At 53.7% G+C, this 18,358-nt stretch overlaps 1 protein-coding gene across 4 annotated transcripts; it reads right to left on the reverse strand.

The window, feature by feature from the left end:
• Positions 1 to 5,834: 5,834 nt before the first annotated feature.
• FES (FES proto-oncogene, tyrosine kinase) lies at positions 5,835 to 17,700 on the reverse strand. Of its 4 annotated transcripts, none has more exons than XM_010384787.2 (19): positions 17,568 to 17,700; positions 16,855 to 17,076; positions 16,528 to 16,701; positions 15,054 to 15,150; positions 14,741 to 14,924; positions 12,095 to 12,232; positions 11,902 to 12,021; positions 11,577 to 11,699; positions 11,263 to 11,449; positions 11,057 to 11,140; positions 10,348 to 10,557; positions 9,865 to 9,987; positions 9,432 to 9,485; positions 8,733 to 8,851; positions 8,363 to 8,457; positions 8,143 to 8,266; positions 7,747 to 7,904; positions 7,508 to 7,630; positions 5,835 to 6,195 (listed from the first exon to the last, which is right to left on the reverse strand). In XM_010384787.2, exons 2-19 carry the CDS (start codon positions 17,065 to 17,067, stop codon positions 6,053 to 6,055), a joined length of 2,469 nt encoding a protein of 822 aa, XP_010383089.1. In that variant the 5' UTR covers positions 17,068 to 17,076; positions 17,568 to 17,700; the 3' UTR covers positions 5,835 to 6,052. The 4 variants fall into 4 exon arrangements, with proteins under 4 accessions (XP_010383089.1, XP_010383087.1, XP_030786394.1 ...); XM_010384785.2 differs by having other exon boundaries at positions 9,865 to 10,041; positions 17,568 to 17,695; XM_030930533.1 differs by lacking the exon at positions 5,835 to 6,195 and adding an exon at positions 7,267 to 7,410 and having other exon boundaries at positions 9,865 to 10,041.
• Positions 17,701 to 18,358: the final 658 nt, after the last annotated feature.

The raw sequence follows: 18,358 nt of genomic DNA on the forward strand, positions 1-18,358 counted from the left end.
TCATTGTTAACTTCCACTTATGAGTGAGAACATGTGGTGTTTGGTTTCCTGTTCCTGTGTTAGTTTGCTGAGAATGATGAATGCTATCTCTTATTTAACGACCATTTTTTTTTTTTTTTGAGACAAGATACTGTTTGTCAGGCTGGAGTGCAGTGGCACCATCTCAGCTCACTGCAGCCTTGACCTCCAGGACTCAAGCCATCCTCCCACTTCAACCTCCTGAGTAGCTGAGAGTTACAGGCATGTGCCACTACACCCAGCTAATTTTTTGATTTTTAAATTTTTTTTTATTTTTATTTTTTGAGATGGAGTTTCATTCTTGTTGCCCAGGCTGGAGTGCAATGGTGCGATCTTGGCTCACTGCAGCCTCTGCCTCGCAGGTTCAAGCGATTCTCTTGCCTCAGCCTCCCAAATAGCTGGGACTATAGGCACACGCCATCATACCTGGCTAATTTTGTGTTTTTAGTAGAGACAGGGTTTCACCATGTTCTCCAGGCTGGTCTCTAACTCCTGACCTCAGGTGATCCACCTGCCTCAGGCCTCCCAAAGTGCTGGGATTACAGGCGTGAGTCACCGTGCCCAGCCCTACTTTTTTGATTTTTTGTAGAGTGGGGGTCTCACTGTGTTGCCCAGGCTGGTCTCCAGCTCCTGGGCTCAAGCGATGCTCCCACTTTGGCCTTCCAAAGTTCCAGGATTACAGGTATGAGCCACAGTGCCCAGCTTTTTTTGTTTTTTTTTTTTTTTTTTTTTGAGACAGAGTCTCGCTCTGTCGCGCAGGCTGGAGTGCAGTGGCCGGATCTCAGCTCACTGCAAGCCTCCCAGGTTCACACCATTCTCCTGCCTCAGCCTCCCGAGTAGCTGGGACTACAGGCGCTCGCCAACTTGTCCGGCTAGTTTTTTGTATTTTTTTAGTACAGACGGGGTTTCACTGTGTTAGCCAGGATGGTCTCGATCTCCTGACCTCGTGATTCGCCCGCCTCGGCCTCCCAAAGTCCTGAGATTACAGGCGTAAGCCACCGCGCCCGGCCTTTTTTTTTTTTTTGACAGGCTCTTGTCTGTCACTCAGGCTGGAGTGCAGTGATGTGATCATGGTTCACTGCAGCCTTGAACTCCTGGCCTTGATCCTCCTGCCTCAGCTTCCCAAAGTGCTGTGATTACAGGGATGAGCCACTGCACTCAACTGCCATTTCTTTTATCACCATCAGGAACAGCTTTCCAGGTTTGTTTACTCACTGGAATGCCTGTTATTAGGGTGTTAGACCTAGACTGGGCTCATCATCCTCTTTGTCTTTTCATGGGGAGATTTATTTTCCAGTCCTTCTATTGAATTTTCCATTTTGGTGATAATTCTTTTTTTTTTTTCTTTGAGACAAAGTCTCACTGTGTCACTCAGGCTGAAGAGCAGCGGCGTGATCTCAGCTCACTGCAGCCTCTGCCTCCCAGGTTCAAGTGATTCTCGTGCCTCAGCCTCCTGAGTAACTGGGATTATAAGCGCACACCACCATGCCCAGCTAATTTTTGTATTTTTAGTAGAGATGGGTTTCACCATGTTGGCCAGGTTGGTCTTGAACTCCTGACCTCAGGTGATTTTCCCACCTTGGCCTCCCAAAGTACTGGGATTACAGGTGTGAGCCACTGTGCTCAGCCTCATTTTGGTGATAATCTTAATTTTCTTTTCTCTTTTGAGACGGAGTTTTGCTCTTGTTGCCCAGGCTGGAGTGCAATGGCACGATCTCAGGTCACCGCAACCTCTTCCTCTGGGTTCAAGCGATTCTTCTGCCTCAGCCTCCCAAGTAGCTGGGATTGCAGGCATCTGCCACCAAGCCCGGCTAATTTTGTACTTTTAATAGGGATGGGGTTTCTCCATGTTGGTTGGGCTCATCTCAAACTCCCAACCTCAGGTGATCTGCCCACCTCAGCCTCCCAAAGTGCTGGGATTACAGACATGAGCTACCGCACCCGGCCTGATAATCTCAATTTTCAAGAATTCTTGTTTGTTCTCTGGTGGTTCTTTTTTAAAAACTGAGGTACAGTTTACACTAGGTGGCACAAATCTTAAGTGTACAGCTTGATGAGTTTTGATAACTACATACACAAGCACAATCACCACCCAGATCAAAACGCAGGACATTCCCATCTACCCAAAAGGTTCCCCTATGTCAAGTGGTCAAGCAGTCCCTAAGCACAGCATAGTGGTTGTCAGACTGTCGTCCAGCTTTGCCTATGTGGCCCATGTAGAGACGTACATGGTTGTAAGGGCACCATGGTGAACCTTTTCCCCTACATCTTCTCACACCTTTCCATCAGTCTACCCTCCAGACATAAGCACTGCTTTGACTTCTCTGTAACTTAGTTTTGCCTGTTTTTTTTTTTTTTTTTTTTTTTTTTTTTTTTGAGACAGTCTTGCTGTCACCCAAGCTGGAGCGCAGTGGTACGATCTCAGCTTACTGCAACCTCTGCCTCCTGGGTTCAAGTGATTCTCATGCCTTGGCCTCCTGAGTAGCTGGGATTACAGGCACGTGCCACTACACCCATCTAATTTTTGTATTTTTATTAGAGACAGGGTTTCACCATGTTGGCCAGGCTGGTCTCGAACTCCTGGCATCAAGTGATTTACCCACCTTGGCCTCCCAAAGTGCTGGGGTTATAGGCATGAGCCACTGTGCCCAGCCACGTCTTTGACATTCATCAATGTTGGTGCATATATTAGTGTTTTGTTTTGTTTTTTATTGCTGTATATGTTTGTGTCATTTTCTGCTTGTTCTGGACCTAAGTTTTCTCTCCACTTCTTCTGTAACTTGAATTACTCATATGGTCCCATGTTTCTTAGCTTCCATTCTCTTTTTTCCTCTCTGTACTTCAGTTTAGGTACCTCCTATTAACCTATCAAGTTCACTAATTCTGTTTTCTGATATGACTAATTTCCAACTGCGATTGTGATTTTATCCTTTACTTCTATCAATGTTTATGAAATCCATCCAATAAGTTTGTAATTTCAGAGGTATTTTTCAGTTCAATAGGCTCTTTTCATTCTCTTTTAATAGATTCCAATTCTGTTGACATTCTCTACATGTTTCTTTTTGTCCATCTTCTTCTCTATTTGACATATTAACCATAGTTATTTAAAAATCTTTGCCAGTTCCAATATCTGGATCATCTATGGGTCTGGTTTTATTGTTTATTTTTTCTCTTGTGTATTAGCCCCATATTTCTCCATTTTTTGCATGCTCTATGATTTTTAATTGTATGTCACATATTGGGTATAAAAGGATAGGGGCTTCAAATCTTGTTATTCCCTACAGGAGCGAGTCACCTCGATGCAATTAAGTACTAAACTGGGTTGGTGCAGTGTTGCAGTTCCAGTAAAACTCAATCCCCTCCTGGTTGTCCTTGTTCCTTAGGAATGACCCTCTTGATTTTGGATTGAAAGACTGGTCAGTTTCTGTCTCTCTCAGATCTTAAAGTTCTGCTCTTCAGAGATTTACAGGGAGCTCCTTAGCTTCCCAACCCACACAGGTGCAAAACCTGGCAAATACTTTATGTTGGGGAGGCCAGCTATTTGTTCACTCCGGGCCTCCTCTCTAAACACTGTAAGACTGTGGGACTTGTCTTCTCAGTCTCCTGCACTGCCTCAGAACTCAGCAAATGTCCCATGGGGAAAACGCTCTGCATTTTGTGCTACTCTAGGTCCTAATCCATAGCAAGTCCTTGCAACCACCAAAAACTGTTCCTTTCTCTCTTCCCCAGTAGAGTCTCTCTGCTTGGGCCAAGTCTGATCCTCATGTCCCAAATGGGCAAATGTTTCAGGGAAGAAAATAGCTGCCTATCACTAGTTCAACTCGGAAGGGCTCTTTCCTCCTTGAAATTTTAGTCCATTCAGTCTTTATTTCTATGACCACTCTTCATTCTTTTTAAAAATAAGACATTTTCGGCCAGGCACGGTGGCTCATGCCTGTAATCCCAACACTTTGGGAGGCCGAGGTAGGCGGGTCACTTGAGGTCAGGAGTTTGAGACCAGCCTGACCAACATGGTGAAACCCCGTCTCTACTAAAAATACAAAAAGTAGCCACGTGTAGTGGTGTGCGCCTGTAATCCCAGATACTCAGGAGGCTGAGGCAGGAGAATCACTTGAACCCGAGAGGTGGAGGTTACAGTGAACTAAGATTGCGCCACTCTATTCCAGCCTCCACAACAGAGCAAGACTCCGTCTCAAAAAAAAAAAAAAAAAAAAAAAAAAAAAAAAAAAAGACATTTTCATCTTAGCTTTTTCCCTAGCGGTTGCAATGGGAGTGGTGGCGTGCGGAGATCTACCATATCCTACCCAGCAGAAGTGTTTCAGTTCTGCTTTCTACCATTTCCATTGGAGGTATTATTTCACTTCCAAGTATTTTTACTTAATTACATGACAACACAACTTCCTCTTGTTTAAACAAGTTATAGGGCTCTCTCTCATCTCTTTCAAAATAGATTTTTGTTTTGTTTTTTTGAGACAGAGTTTTGTTCTTTGCTCTTGTTGCCCAGGCTGGAGTGCAATGGTGCAGTCTCAGCTCACTGCAACCTCAGTCTCCCCAGTTAAGTAATTCTCCTGCCTCAGCCTCCAGAGTAGCTGGGATTACAGGTGCACACCACCATGCCTGGCTAATTTTTTTGTGTTTTCAGTAGAGACGGAGATTTACTGTGTTGGCCAGACTGGTCTCGAGTTCCTGACCTTAGGTGATCCACCTGCCTCAGCCTTCCAAAGTGCTGGGATTATAGATGTGAGCCACGGTGCCTGGCCGATGTTAACTATTTCCTGAACTTTCTTGAGGGATGGCCATTTTACTTCAAGTTGCTCATTTCCCTGTTCTTCTGTATTACAGATACTTCCCACTTTCTATTTTTTAGTATGTTCACACTTCCTTATCTTCTCAAACTTTCCTTTTGGTGATATTAATATTTCAGATGACTTTATAGGTTTCACTGAGACTTAGGGGAGGAGGTGAAGGCTCCCCAGTCTTCCATCCGATTCCTCAATAAATTCTTCTTGAGAAACAACTTCCTCAAAAGCATTTTCTTCATCAGCTACATCAGTCTCCTTTGAGTGGAACTCTCTTTTTGTCTCCTCCTGAATTTTATGTGAGTGTTGTACATATCCATAGTGTCAGCTATCCTCTAATATTCATAAGCCAATGATTCACATATCTATGACGAGCCTTCACCTTCTTCTGGGCTTCCAGACCTATTCATCTACATTTTAATTATTTATTATTTTTATTTATTTATTTTTGAGACAGGACCTTGCTTTGTTGCCCAGGCTGGAATGCAGCGGTGTGATCACAGCTCACTGCCGCCTCGACCTCCCGGGCTCAGTTGATCCTCCTACCTCAGCCTCCTGAGTAGCTGGGACTATAGGTGTGTGCCACCATGCCTGGCTAATTTTCTTTTTTTTTTTTTTTTGTAGAGACGGAGTTTTACCATGTTGCCCAGGCTGGTCTCAAACTAGGCTCAAGCAATCCACATGCGTTGGCCTCCCAAGTACCTGGGACTACAGGTGTCTACCCCACACCTGGCTTCACCCACACTTTTATCTCCAATAAAATGCAACATCTCTAAACTCACATCCTCCTCAAAGCTCTGATCCTCTTCCTATAATCCTATTTCTGGGGATGATACCGCCATCTGGCCATAGCCTGTATTATCATCCTGATCTCTCCCCCTCCCCATGTCTCACATCCAGTTGCTACTAAATCATGTCCCATGCATACTGCCTGTCCTCCTCCTTCCCCACGGCCACCATACCAGCACTCATGCCTTCTGAGACCTGCCTTCCAGAGGAGTGCACATGCCAGGAGCGTTCAGTGGGCACAAGTGGTTTTATTGTTTCTGCCTGGAAGAGGAAGCCCTGGCAGCAGCAGGGACACAGAGAAGACATGGAGCTGCATCCTGCCAGCAGCGTGGATGCTGGTGGCAGGAGTCCATGACTGTGAAGAGCTGTCAGCGTGTGAGCTGGAGCCACTGAGGAGCTGCACCTAGGCCTGCAGAGGTCACCAGCTTGAGAAGGGGGTCCCAGCCTCACCGATGCCGCTTTCGGATGCTCTGCAGCTCCTGGTAGATGGTGCTGAAGCTGGGCCGCTGCCCAGGCTCATAGGCCCAGCACTGCTCCATGAGCCTGAACACGGCATCAGGACACAGCTCTGGGCAGGGCAGACGGCCCCCTGTGAGGAGAGGCACAGCACACCAGGCATGAGGAGGGAGTTTGAGGGTCCTCAGCAGACTCTGAGGGATACCATGAGCCATAGGAGCTGCTTAAGATGCACTGTTCTGAAGGACGCACTGTTCTCCACCAAGGGCCCAAAGGACAAACAGGCCTGGCTTCTGATCCCAATCCCACCATATGCTAGTTTTGTGTCCACTGCCAGTCTGTTTTTCCATCTGAGAAAGGGACATATTAATCCCTACCACACATGTAGTGATGAGCAAATTAAATAACGTGTGGTCTAGCACAGAACAGGAGCTCACTCAGTAGTAGCTACAGGGATATTCTATTTTTTTTTTTATTTTTTATTTTTTTTTGAGATAGAGTTTCACTCTGTCACCCAGGCTGGAATGCAGTGGTGCGATCTCAGCTCACTGCAACCTCCACCTCCCAGGTTCAAGCGATTCTTGTGCCTCAGCCTCCCAAGTAGCTGGGATTACAGGCTTGTGCCACCACACCTGGCTGATTTTTTGTAGTTTTAGTAGAGACAGGGTTTTGCCATGTTGGCCACGCTAGTCTCAAACTCCTAGACTCAAATGATCCACACTCCTCAGCCTCTCAAAGTGTTGAAATTACAGGCATGAGCCACTGCGCCCGAGTTTTTTTCTTTTTTGAGTCAAAGTCTCTCTCTGTCACCCAGGTTGGAGTGCAGTGGCATGATCTCAGCTCACTGCAACCTCTGCCTCCCATGCTCCAGTGATCCTCCCGCCTCAGCCTCCTGAGTAGCAGGGACTACAGGCACATGTCACCACACCCAGCTACTTTTTGTGTTTTTTGGTTTTTTTTGAGATGGAGTTTTGCTCTTGTCGCCCAGGCTGGAGTGCAGTGGCACAATCTCAGCTCACTCCAGCGTCTGCCTCCTGGGTTCAAGCAATTCTCCCATCTCAGCCTCCCAAATAGCTGGGATTATAGGCACGTGCCACCATACCTGGCTAAATTTTGTATTTTTAGTAGAGACGGGGTTTCACCATGTTGGTCAGGCCTCCCAAAGTGCTGGGATTACAGGTGTGAGCCACCGCGCCCAGCCTATTTTTGTATTTTTGGTACAGATGGAGTTTCACTGTGTTGTCCAGGCTGATCTCGAACTCCTGGGATCAAGTGATCCACCCAGCTCAGCCTCCCAAAGTGCTGGGATGACAGGCATGAGCCACTGGCCAGGTTATTCTTATTCTGCCTGGTGGGAAGGTTGGCATTAAGGGATTTTGAAGAGTCTCGCTGGAGCATCTGGAAGAGGGTGCAGCCTGAGGCTGCTGTCATCACAGGGTGCTTACCCTTCTCCACGAACTCCCGTGTCTGCTGATTGCTAAGGTTGGGATAGGGAGAGGCCCCCAGGCTGAAGGTCTCCCACAGCAAGATGCCAAAGCTCCACACGTCGCTCTCGGAGGAGTAGCGGCCTGCAGAGGAGGCCAGGCAGCATGAGTAGACCCTCCCTGGGACCAGGGCGAGGGAGGAAGCAGGACCCAGGCCTTGCCTCTGGCCATGCAGTCCAGGGTGGACAGGGACTAGGTACCGTAGTTAAGGGCCTCAGGTGCAGTCCACTTCACAGGGACTTGTCTGAGGCCCCCTGAGGCCGCGTAGACCCCATCAGCTTCCTCTCGGGACATCCCAAAGTCACTGATCTTCAGGACATTCTTCTCTGTCACCAGGCAGTTCCGAGCAGCCAGGTCCCTGGGTGAGACAGGGCAGGGGCTCATTTGGCCAATAGTTGCCTGCCCAGCCCTGGCTGAACACTCTAGAAAAGCCAAGGACAAAAGCTGCTCCCAGCTCCGGGCACCCCTGTCTACCGGAGAGGCCCACTCCCCCTCTGGAGCTGATGCCTGATAGTCCGGCAGGGGCCCTAGAGGTATAGGTACTTCTTGACTCTGGTCAGAGGTGTTGGCAGGGCCCGTGGCCACCACCCACTCACCGATGTATGCAGCACTTGCTCTCCAGGTACTCCATGCCAGCAGCTGCATCCCCCACCATCTGCAGCAGAATCTTCACCCGCAGGCGGGCCCCCTCCGTGCGGAGGAAGGTCAGGAAGTCGCCCCCTGCAGGTGGGGAGGACCCGTGCTGAGCCTCCTGCGGTAGGGGTGCCACCTGGCCAGGCTGCGTGCCCTACCTGGAGCTCAGCACCCCACGCTCACCCTGCACGAGCTCCATGACGATGTAGATGGGCTGCTTCTGGGTGCAGACACCAATGAGACGCACGATGTTAGGGTGGCTGTACTGCTTCAGGATCCTGGAGGGCACTGCTGCTCAGACTCCATGTGGCCAGGCCCATCTCCCCAGGGCCCCTCAGGGATGATGGGAGAAGAGCTTGGCCTCCAAGGCCAGCAGACCCGGACGTGTGATCTGGGGCAGCCTCTACCCCTCGGCACTATAAGGGGGTACTACCCGCAATGGGGGGGCCTCGAGGATTAAACGCCACCACAGAGGTCAAGCACTTTACACTGTGCCATGCAGTGTAACCTCTGTGTATGCGGGACCCGTGGAGATCATCAGTTTATCACCCACCTCGCTTCCTGTAGAAACTTGGCCTTGAGGTCAGGTGGGAGCGTCTCTCGACAAGACTTCACTGCCACCAGGGTGTTGTCGGCTCGCAGGCGTCCGCTGAACACTTCGCCAAAGTTCCCCTGAAACGGTCTTGGGCTCCTACCACGGCCTTCCCAGTCCCACAATTCTCTTTTCTGCTCCCCACCCATTCTTTACTCAGCCCCCGTGCTTGGACACCTCACACAGGCTCTCTGGGAGTTTGTCCCTCGCTGGGGAACCTAGAGAGCACATGGGGCAGGCAGGGAAAGTTGCCTCCAATGTGCCACCCTTCCTGACAGAAGTGACATGGAAATGCAAAAATCACTCTCCCTTGGGTTTGAAAAGCATTCTGATTTTTAGGAAAGTGATTTCTTCCCTAAATAGGTATCTTATGGTTTACAGTAACAGGGTGTCTCCCTGTGTGCACACAAGAGCTCGAGGGGGGCGGCCTGGGTGGGGGTAATGAGGTCAGGATGCTGGCAGAGCTGTCTGCTGGGAGTTTTCAGGGTAGGTACTATCCCGTTTCCTGGAGGACGGTGTGTGGTGGGGGCTGGGCAGGGAGTTGGGGTACAAGTGGGGAATCAGATGGGGCATGGAGGTCTCTGGGTGGTAGCACAGGGGGCCCAGGCGTGACTCGGGAGAAGCTGTCAGTGACAAGGAGACCAGCAGAGGTGCACTCACCCGTCCAATCTGCTCGCCCAACACCAGGTCCTCATGGTTCAGCACCCACTTGTCCTGGGGAAGAGAGGAGTTAGGGGATCAGAAGTCTGAAGAAAAGGGGTGCTGGGCCCTTAGAAGGGCTATGTCCTCCATTTCTTGACGCCTCCATATGTGACCAGGGGTGGGACCACACGGGAGCACACTGAAATGATATGGGGTCCAGGCAGGTACCCTGACCAGGTAAGCACCCGCCTGGTATGTACACCCCATGGTATAGGAGTGGCCCTGACATTCCAAACCTAGAGCGAGGCTGGCCCCGAGGGTCACTCACTCTGCACCTTGTATGTACATGGAAGGCCTGGAAAGCCCTTTCTGCTCAGACGCTGGGTGGGCCTGACCCACACTCCCCAAGCCCTGCCACAGGTGACATGGGCCGGGCTGGGTGCAGGCTCACCTTGGGCACAGCCCTGTGCAGGACGACACCGCTCTTCTTGGTGAGGGGCTGCTGGGTGCTCAGTAGGTGGTCGATGAGCAAGGGAATGCTGGGAAAGCCTTCCCCTTCCAGTCGGTACAGGTTCTGCAGGGCAGAGGACCTGGGGTCAACAGCCTCCATTCTGAGGGGGCCTGAGCCCTGGGAGGGGAAAGGGAGAGCAGCAGGGGAGAAATGGCCTGCCCAGGACCAGGGGCAGAAAGACCTCCAGAAAAGATGCCATCTGATAGAGCATGACATCCTGCTGCCCCACCAGGAAGGACTCACGCTTAAGCCTCTATTTTGTTGCAGTGACTGGGTGGTCTCTGTGGCCCCTTCCAGCCAGCCCTGCTAGGGAGGCATTCAACACCTGACAGCTACCCCCTACCCTGAAAGGTCATTCCCCTTGGAGAAGGGAAGGGAGGGGAAGAGTGAGGCCTGGAAGGCTCGGGTCCCAGCCCCACTCACGTCCAAGGACTGGATGATGAAGTGCCGGGGCAGACCATCCCACAGCACTGACAGCACGTACTCCTGCTTGCCCTGGCTCTCCCGCACCAGGAAGTCCCCAGAGTGCACCAGCAACTCAGCCACCTCTGCCCTTGGGATGGCCCCGTGGTACCACAGCTGCTCATGCAGGGGCTTCTGCACCTCCGGAACAAGCTGCAGCGGTGGAGGGAGCTGGGCAAGGGAGGATCGAGGAGGAGTCACTCAACCAGCTTGTTGAAGAGGCCATGGGGGCAGCCAGGGGTCTCTCTCTCCCCTCTATATGCCCTCAGCCCTCACAACCACAGAGTGGCATGCAGAGCCATCCACAGGCCCCTGGAGTGGGCAGTGGACTAGCCCAGGCTCATGCTGGGCAGAGATGGGAAGGGAAGCCCAGGCAGGAAGACCCCAAACCAAGCTGGTGCCTCCTCCTCCAGGCCACAGGCCCCCAACTACTCCTGGAACAGGGAGAGCCATGGAATAGTCAAGGTTGCTGGTCCCTTTAGCACACAGGGGCAATGGAGAGGGAGGGGTCACAGGGGTGGCAGGGTTTGGGGACATGTGCAGCCTGGAATCCCAGGGAAGAGAGGCACTTCCCAATAAAAGCAGCCTGGGCAGAGCCTCCTCTCTAGGACATCCCAGTGACTAAATTTGAAACACAACAATAGGGGGGTCCAGGCTGGGTGTCACTCACCGAGAACTTGGGGCGGAAGATTCCTGAGATGTGGCTCTTAAGGATCTCCAGCGTGGGCGTCCTTCCCCCCTCTCGCTCCTGCTCCTGAGGCCAGGGACAGACGTCAGCGGGTGGCCAGGCTTAGGGAGGGGGAGGGCGAAAATGAGGAGCACAGCCCCAGGTGGGCAGGCCGGTGGCAGGGCAGTGGTGCAGGCTGGGCAGCTCACCGAGGACGATGTGGAGTGGCGGTCATCCTGCAGGAGCAGCACGGGCGGGGGCTCGCCGGGGCCCAGCTGCTCCAGCTTGGTCTGCAGCAACTCCTGCTGGGCCTGCAGCTTGGCCTGGTTGCACCGTGCTACCTGCAGCCCCTGCAGTGCTTCCTGCAGCGCCTGCCTCTTGCCCAGCAGCTGCACCCTGCAGGCAGGGGCGGGTGGGAAGGTGGGTGAGAAAGGGCTCAGTCTGCGGCGGGTAGCTAGCAGCAGGTAGGGTAGGTAGGAGGGAGGGAGGCCCAAGAGGCTGCTGCAGGCAGGGGCCTACTCACCGCCCCCGGGGGTGGGTGTTCTCCTCTTCATTCCGGAGCTCCTGTTGCAGCTGTGTAACCATCTCCTGCCGCCTGAACACCATCTCGGTGGCCACAGCCAGCTCATCTGTCACTGAGGTCAGCCTGCACCCAAGAGAAGGGCAGCATTAGAGCCAAGCCCTCCTGCCCCTCAACCCACGTCCAGTGCATCCCTGTAGAGCCAAGCAAGCCCAGCCACCTGGTGACAGCTCTGTGTGGGCAGTGTCCACGACCTAGCCCTGCCTACATAAACACCCATGGTCTGCTGGGAGCCCCGCCGCAGCCCAGGTGCGAAGCCACCACCCACGTGTGCTGCACGCTCTCCACAGTCAGCTCGTTCAGCTGGAGCTCCCCAGGCTCCAGTGGTTCACCCTCCTCAAGCAGTGACTCATCGAATGTGACACAGGGTGGGACGTCAGGTGCAGACCTGTGGGGGACAGCGCCCCATCAGTGGACAGGCCGGCAGCCCTGGGCCCAGCAGGAGCAAGAACAGGGCTTACCCATACTGTCGAAGGAAGCCTTGGTACTCAGCCTCAGGCTGGATGCGGGCAGCAGCTGCAGCCATCTCCCGGTGAATGGCTACCACCTCATCCTGCACCAGGCTGCTAATCTCCAGGTATTCCTGCAGGATCTCCTTCCTGCCCCCCAGATGGGATCCCCAGTCAGGGAGGCCTCAGGCTGGGCAAGGCTGGGCAGTTCAGGCCTAGGACCCTGGGTTTGGAGTCAGGGCTGGGGTTGATCCCCACCTCACTTGGTGCTAGCCATGCTACTCTAGGCAAATTATTTAATTGCTCCCTAATCTTCTATTTCCTGATATGTATAAGAGGGACACTGGCAGTTGTAATAAGGATCCAGTGGGCCAGGCACAGTGGCTCATGCCTGTAATACCAACACTGGGAGGTCGAGGCGGGTGGACTGCCTGAGGTCAGGAGTTTGAGACCAGCCTGGCTAACATGGTGAAACCCCATCTCTACTGAAAAAAAACAAATACAAAAATTAGCCAGGCATGGTGGCACATGCCTGTAGTCCCAGCTACTTGGCTACTTGGGAGGCTGAGGCAGGAGAATTGCTTAAACCCGGGAGGTGGGGGTTGCAGTGAGCTAAGATGGCACCACCGCACTCCAGCCTGGGTGACAGAGTGAGATACCATCTCAAAAGAAGGGATCTAATTGGGATCCTGTGTGCAGAGTGTCTGCTGTACAGGGAGTGCTCAGTAAACATGAGCTACAGTCATCCCTGGCCTGGTTAGTTAGCTCTGCATACCCACTACCAAATAAGCCATCAACATGCTGCCCACCCCCGTCCATATCTCCCAGCCCAGGCACCTACCCTGGGCCCCAACCTCATGTACTCACTCAGCTACTCAAAATGTCCCATTGGCTAGCTCTAAGACACCCCAACCTCTCCAGTTGAAAATTGAGGCCGGGCACAGTGGCTCATGCCTGTAATCCCAGCACTTTGGGAGGCTGAGGTGGGTAGATCATGAGGTCAAGAGATGGAGACCAGCCTGGCCAACATGGCAAAACCCCATCTCTACTAAAAATACAAATATTAGCTGGACGTGGTGGCATGTGCCTGTAATCCCAGCTACTCGGGAGGCTGAGGCAGGAGAATCTCTTGAGCCCGGGGGGTGAAGGTTGCAGTGAGCCAAGATTGCGCCACTGCACTCCAGTCTGGCGAAAGAGTGAGACTACATCTCTAAATAAATGAATGAATGAATGAATGAATGAATGAATGAATGAATGAATGGCTACCCTAGAATCCTAAACCTCTTCCTCCCACAGCCTTCCCTACGTAAGTTAACAGCCACTCCATCTTCCAGCTGCTCCAGGCCAAATCCCCAGAGTTACCCCGACCGACTCCTCTATTTCACGCTCCACTTCCAATCCATAGGGAAATCCCACCGGCTCCACCTTCAAATTAGCCCCAGGACCTGACCGCTTCTCACCTCCATTGCTACCTCCCTGTCCTAGTGGCCAAAAGTTTGGATATGGATTACTGCAAGAGCCTGCTCTCTGGCCTCCCAGCTTCTGTCCTTGCCCCCTGAAGTCTATTCGCAGCATAGCAGCCAGAGTGGCCTTATTAAAACAGAGGTCAGGGCTGGGCATGGTGGCTCATGCCTGTAATCCCAGCACTTTGGGAGACAGACGCAGGCAGATCACTTTGAACCCAGAAGTTAGAGACCAGCCTGGGTAACATGGTGAAACCCCATCTCTACTAAAAATACAAAAATTAGCTGGGTGTGGTGGTGCATGCCCATAGTTCCAGCTACTCGGGAGGCTGAGGCAGGGGAATCGCTTGAACCTGGGAGGGGGAGGGGGAGGGGGAGGTTGCAGTAAGCCGAGATCATGCCACTGCACTCCAGCCTGGGCAACAGAGAGAGACCTGACTCAAAAAAAATTAAAACAAAATGAAACAAAAAAACAAGAGGTCAGATCATGCCATTCTTGTTCGCCCAGAGCCAAAGTCCTCACCATGGCCCTGCTGAACCCTCTATCACCCAGTAGCCCTTGACGCCTGACTCCTCTAACCTCATGTATGACTCTCCCCCTCCCTCACTCTCAGAGGCACCACTGGTTCCTGGCTATTAGTCCCTGGTACTCTTCTACCTCAGGGCCTGTGTACTTGCTGTCCTCTTTTCTGGAATTGTCTTTCTCCAAATAGCCCCAGGATTCACTCCTGTGCCCCTCTCAGGGGCCTCTTTGAATGTCACCTCTCAAGAGGCTTTTCCAGACCACTCTGTGGAAAACTATCACCTCCTCCCTTGCCTCCGTGCTCTCAGGTCCCAATCCACTTCTCTTACTTTATTTTTCTCCATGGCTGTTAGTGCTCCTCACATCCTCACTCCACCAACACAAAAGATCCCTGAGGATAGATGTTTTTGTCTACCATTGTTCTCTGCTATAATCCAGAGCCTGGCACAGTGCTCAATGAATGTAATAAAACCCTGGAATAATGGGACTCTAGAACAGTGTAATTTGGAGGTAAGGTGCCTGTTTCCAGTCCTTGGCCCAGGTCCCATTCTCATGTGGTTACATGGCCAGCACTTTCCCAGCAATGGATTTTCTGGGTCCTGCCTCTGGGCCTGATGGCTGGGCTTAGGGCTGCTCAAGGGTGGGGGCCAGGGGACGGGGCTGCAGGCTTACAGGATGCAAGCCATCTCCTCGTGCAGGTCCTGCAGTGACCGCAGCAGGCCGGGCAGCAGGAGCTGGTGGTGGTGCTGGTGGTGTAGCTGTGCAGCCCGCACGCCCAGCACATAGCGGTTGTGGTGAGCAAAGAGCTTCCACAGGCTGCGCACATACTTGTCCTTGGCCTTGTCACGGTCCTTGTCTGCCGGATGGGGGGCAAGGGGTATAGATGACTGCATGGAGGCCCAGGCAGCCCCCACTCTCTGGGTACCCAAGGACAGGTCAGCACTGGCTTTGGATTCCCTCCCTGCCAGCAAGGGAAGCCACGAACCTTTGCTGGCCTCCTGGTACTTGCGCTTGGCTTGGGCACTGTCCCGTGCCAGGGCTCGGTACTGGCTCTTCAGCTTCTCAATGTCCTGGCTGTGAGTCTAGGGAGAGAGAAGAAGCCAGTGTGGGGCAGCAGGTCCCCAACTGTGGAAGATTCTTGCCTGGGGTGAAGCCCTGGAAAGGTCCTGTCGTCAGGCAAGGAGCACCTGGAGACTTCTGGGAAAGCTGGCTGCTAGTGTGAGAGTCAAAGATCAGAGGGCCTGTTAAAGACAGGCCCCTGGGGGAGGCAAAGAGGTAGACTACAGGCTACAACGGTCCCTCCTTGGACTGAGAATGGTAGCCTGATGGCAGGCAGGGCCAGTTGCAGGTGTGTGCGGCCTATGCAGTCACACGGGGCTCTACATGTAAAAGGGCCCTGTGCTTGGTTTCATGCTCCATTATTACCACCTTGAAATTCTTAACAATCTTTTAACAAAGACCCCCACAATTTCATTTTGCACTGGGTCCTGCAAATTATGTTCTTGGCAGTAGGAATAGATGACAGCCCGAGATCAGTGTTCTCGTCCCCGTTCTCCTGTTTATGTGCTGGGATATATTGGGCAAGGGCCAACCTCAGTTTCCCCATCTGTAACTGAGCTAAATTCCTCGACTAGATCCGTCTTTTTCTTAAAGAGCCAGATAGTAAATAAATATTTTAGGCTTGTAGGCCATATAGTCTCCGTCACAATTACTCAACTCTGTCATTGTAGTCACAGACAATATGAAAACAAAGGGGCATAGCTGTGTTCCAGCAAAACTTTACAAAAATGGGCCCACCCTTGAATTAGATGATCTTTTGGGGAGAGGAATGGGGCCAGGGTGGCCACCAGGGGCCGCTGTGGGTCCATGGCGAGGCTGGGCTCTGCACTTGAGGAAGGGGTGTGGTGCAGGGAGGGTGACCAGCACACTGAATGGGGGCACTAGGCTCCCAGATAAATAGCCAGCTCCAAATCACACAGCCTCTAGACTGAGGAGCTCGGTGGGATTCAAAACTAGGCAGGCTGACTTCACCGCCCAAGTCCTTGACCTTCAGGAGGCCATGCTGCTGCCCAGTCTCTGGGGCCCTGAGAGGAGCCTGCCTAGGTGGAAGGCAAACAGACTGACCCTCATTCCTCTCCCAGACTCTCAGTACCCAGAGTCAGATGGCACAGTGTGGAGGCGAGTACCGATTCTGAGCTTCTCCCAGGCAAATGACCGGTCACTCATCCTTACATTCCCAGCACTTTGCCCAGGCACAGAAAAAGCACAGAGAGGCCTTGCTGCAAGCCAGCCCAACGTAGGGGAGGAAGAGAGGAAGCTGCATCAAGGTTAGAGCAAGCCAGGCCTGCGGTCAGGGACTTCCACTTCCCCAGTGAATCCAGTGCCTCTTGTGCAAAACAACCCCTTGGAGGCTCAAAATTTAGATAGAAATGACTGAAGCCCCATTGCTGCCCGCTCACCTTGGTGAGCTCCTGCTGCAGCTGCTGCCACTGCTCGCTGTAGGTCTTGCGAAGCTGCTGCCGTTCCCGGATGAGCAGGCTCAACTTGCTCAGAGGCCCTGAGTTCAGATCCTCTGCGTGCTGCCGCAGCAACCGGCTCAGGCCCTCAGTTTGGCTGGTGATCTCCATCCAGGACTATACAGCACACATTGGGGAGGCAGGGAGGAGGGGACAATGGCTCCCAAGGCTGGGCCTGCCAAATCTCCAACCACTGCCCCAGAGGGCCCCCGGGAGAGGAAGGAGAAGGCAGTTACAGCCAGCACCCACAAGAGTCCCACGGAGACCCACCTGGCTGATGGGGCTGTCGGGGCTGATGCCCCGGCTCTGGCCCCCACTGTCCTGCACGGACATGTGGTGAAGCAGTCCTGCATACTCCCTGTCACTCTTGACCCGCTGGGCCATCCACTTTCTCATGCCCTCCAGTAGACGAAGCTCGGCCTCCTGCATCTGCTGCAGGACCCCGTGGCCCTGGGGGGTGCACAGCTCCGAAGAGAAGCCCATAGTGCTGTCCTGGGGACAGAAAGGGGGCCATCCCTGGGGGCAAGGCAGCAGCTGGAGATGGAGGCATGGGAAGAGGAGGCTGGAGACTATAGGGTCAGGATGGGCTACAGACAGGGAGGAGGTGGAGTCCTGCCTCTCTCACAGGCAGCCATGGGTACCTAGAAGCAGCCTGGCCTGGGGACTGGCCCTTATTGCTTCCTTAGTGTCAGGGTTCCCTCCCCCGTTCGGGAACAGGAGCCAACCTGGAGCCTCTCTCCCCAGGCCCTTCCACCTACCGCCCCTTACAAGGACACCCTTGCCCAGGTCCTCGACTGGCCAAGGCTGCCCCAGTTGAAGCCTCAGGCTGCCACGGCCTGAGCCCTCCTCCTGCGGCCATCCCCGCCCTTCCGCGGCCCCTACCCCCACCTGGGTGGGTCTCCCGCCCTCGGAATGCCTGCTCTGCCCCTGCCTGCTGTGCCCCCTGCTCCCACCGCTCCTCCAGGCCCCGCGGCTAGAGTTACCCGCGCGGGCAGCTGCTCCTGGGGCGGCCTCCGACCGACTCAGGCCCGGTGCCGACCCCGGCCAGTTCCTGATTCCGCGCTTCCTCCTCCCGCGGTTTCAGTTGGCCCAGGCCCCGGGGCGGGCCTGTGGAGGGGAAGGGGCGGGCGGGACCGGCCCGACGGCCCCGACGCCTGCCAGCCCCCCTGCTCCGCGCTGGGCCGCAGCCTCCAGCCGGCCGCACGGCCACGGAAACGGAAGGGAGGAGGGGGCCGGCAAAGAATGGCCCAGCCGAGAGCCGCCTGCGCCCCGCAGCCCCCAGGGCCCGACAGCGCCCCGGGAACACCGGGAAGGGGTGCAAGGTGGGGGTCAGGAGGGGGGGCGCAGGGTGAGGCCCCACGCAGATGCTGGGCCCAGGGAAGCCCAGGGTGTCCCCGGGGAACTGAGGAGAGGTGCGCAGTCCTAGCACCAGGCCAGGGGCACTGCAGAAGAGAAAGAGTGGTCCCAGCCCTCCCCACCTCACGGAATTCCCAAAGGAGAGGCTCAGGCGCCAGCTTCCATTTGAATAAAATTTCCAAGTAAATATCCCGAACAGAGGCTGCTTCTCAGGGACAGGTCCTAGTGGCTCTGTCCCCATCCTCCTACCCCCAGGCAGGGGCTTCCTGTCCCAAGGGAGACCTGGGGCAATCAAGGGGCAGGGGTTGGGGAGTGGAGATGTGTGGAGTTTTCCATCTGGGACTCAGGCTCCTCACAGCAAGTCATCTCGATTCAGTCTGGCCCCCGCCTTAGGCCTCAGCCCTATAGCCCGCAGCGG

The sequence above is a fragment of the Rhinopithecus roxellana genome, chromosome 5, assembly GCF_007565055.1.
Source record: "Rhinopithecus roxellana isolate Shanxi Qingling chromosome 5, ASM756505v1, whole genome shotgun sequence".
In the NCBI taxonomy this organism is placed as follows: Eukaryota; Metazoa; Chordata; class Mammalia; order Primates; family Cercopithecidae; genus Rhinopithecus; species Rhinopithecus roxellana.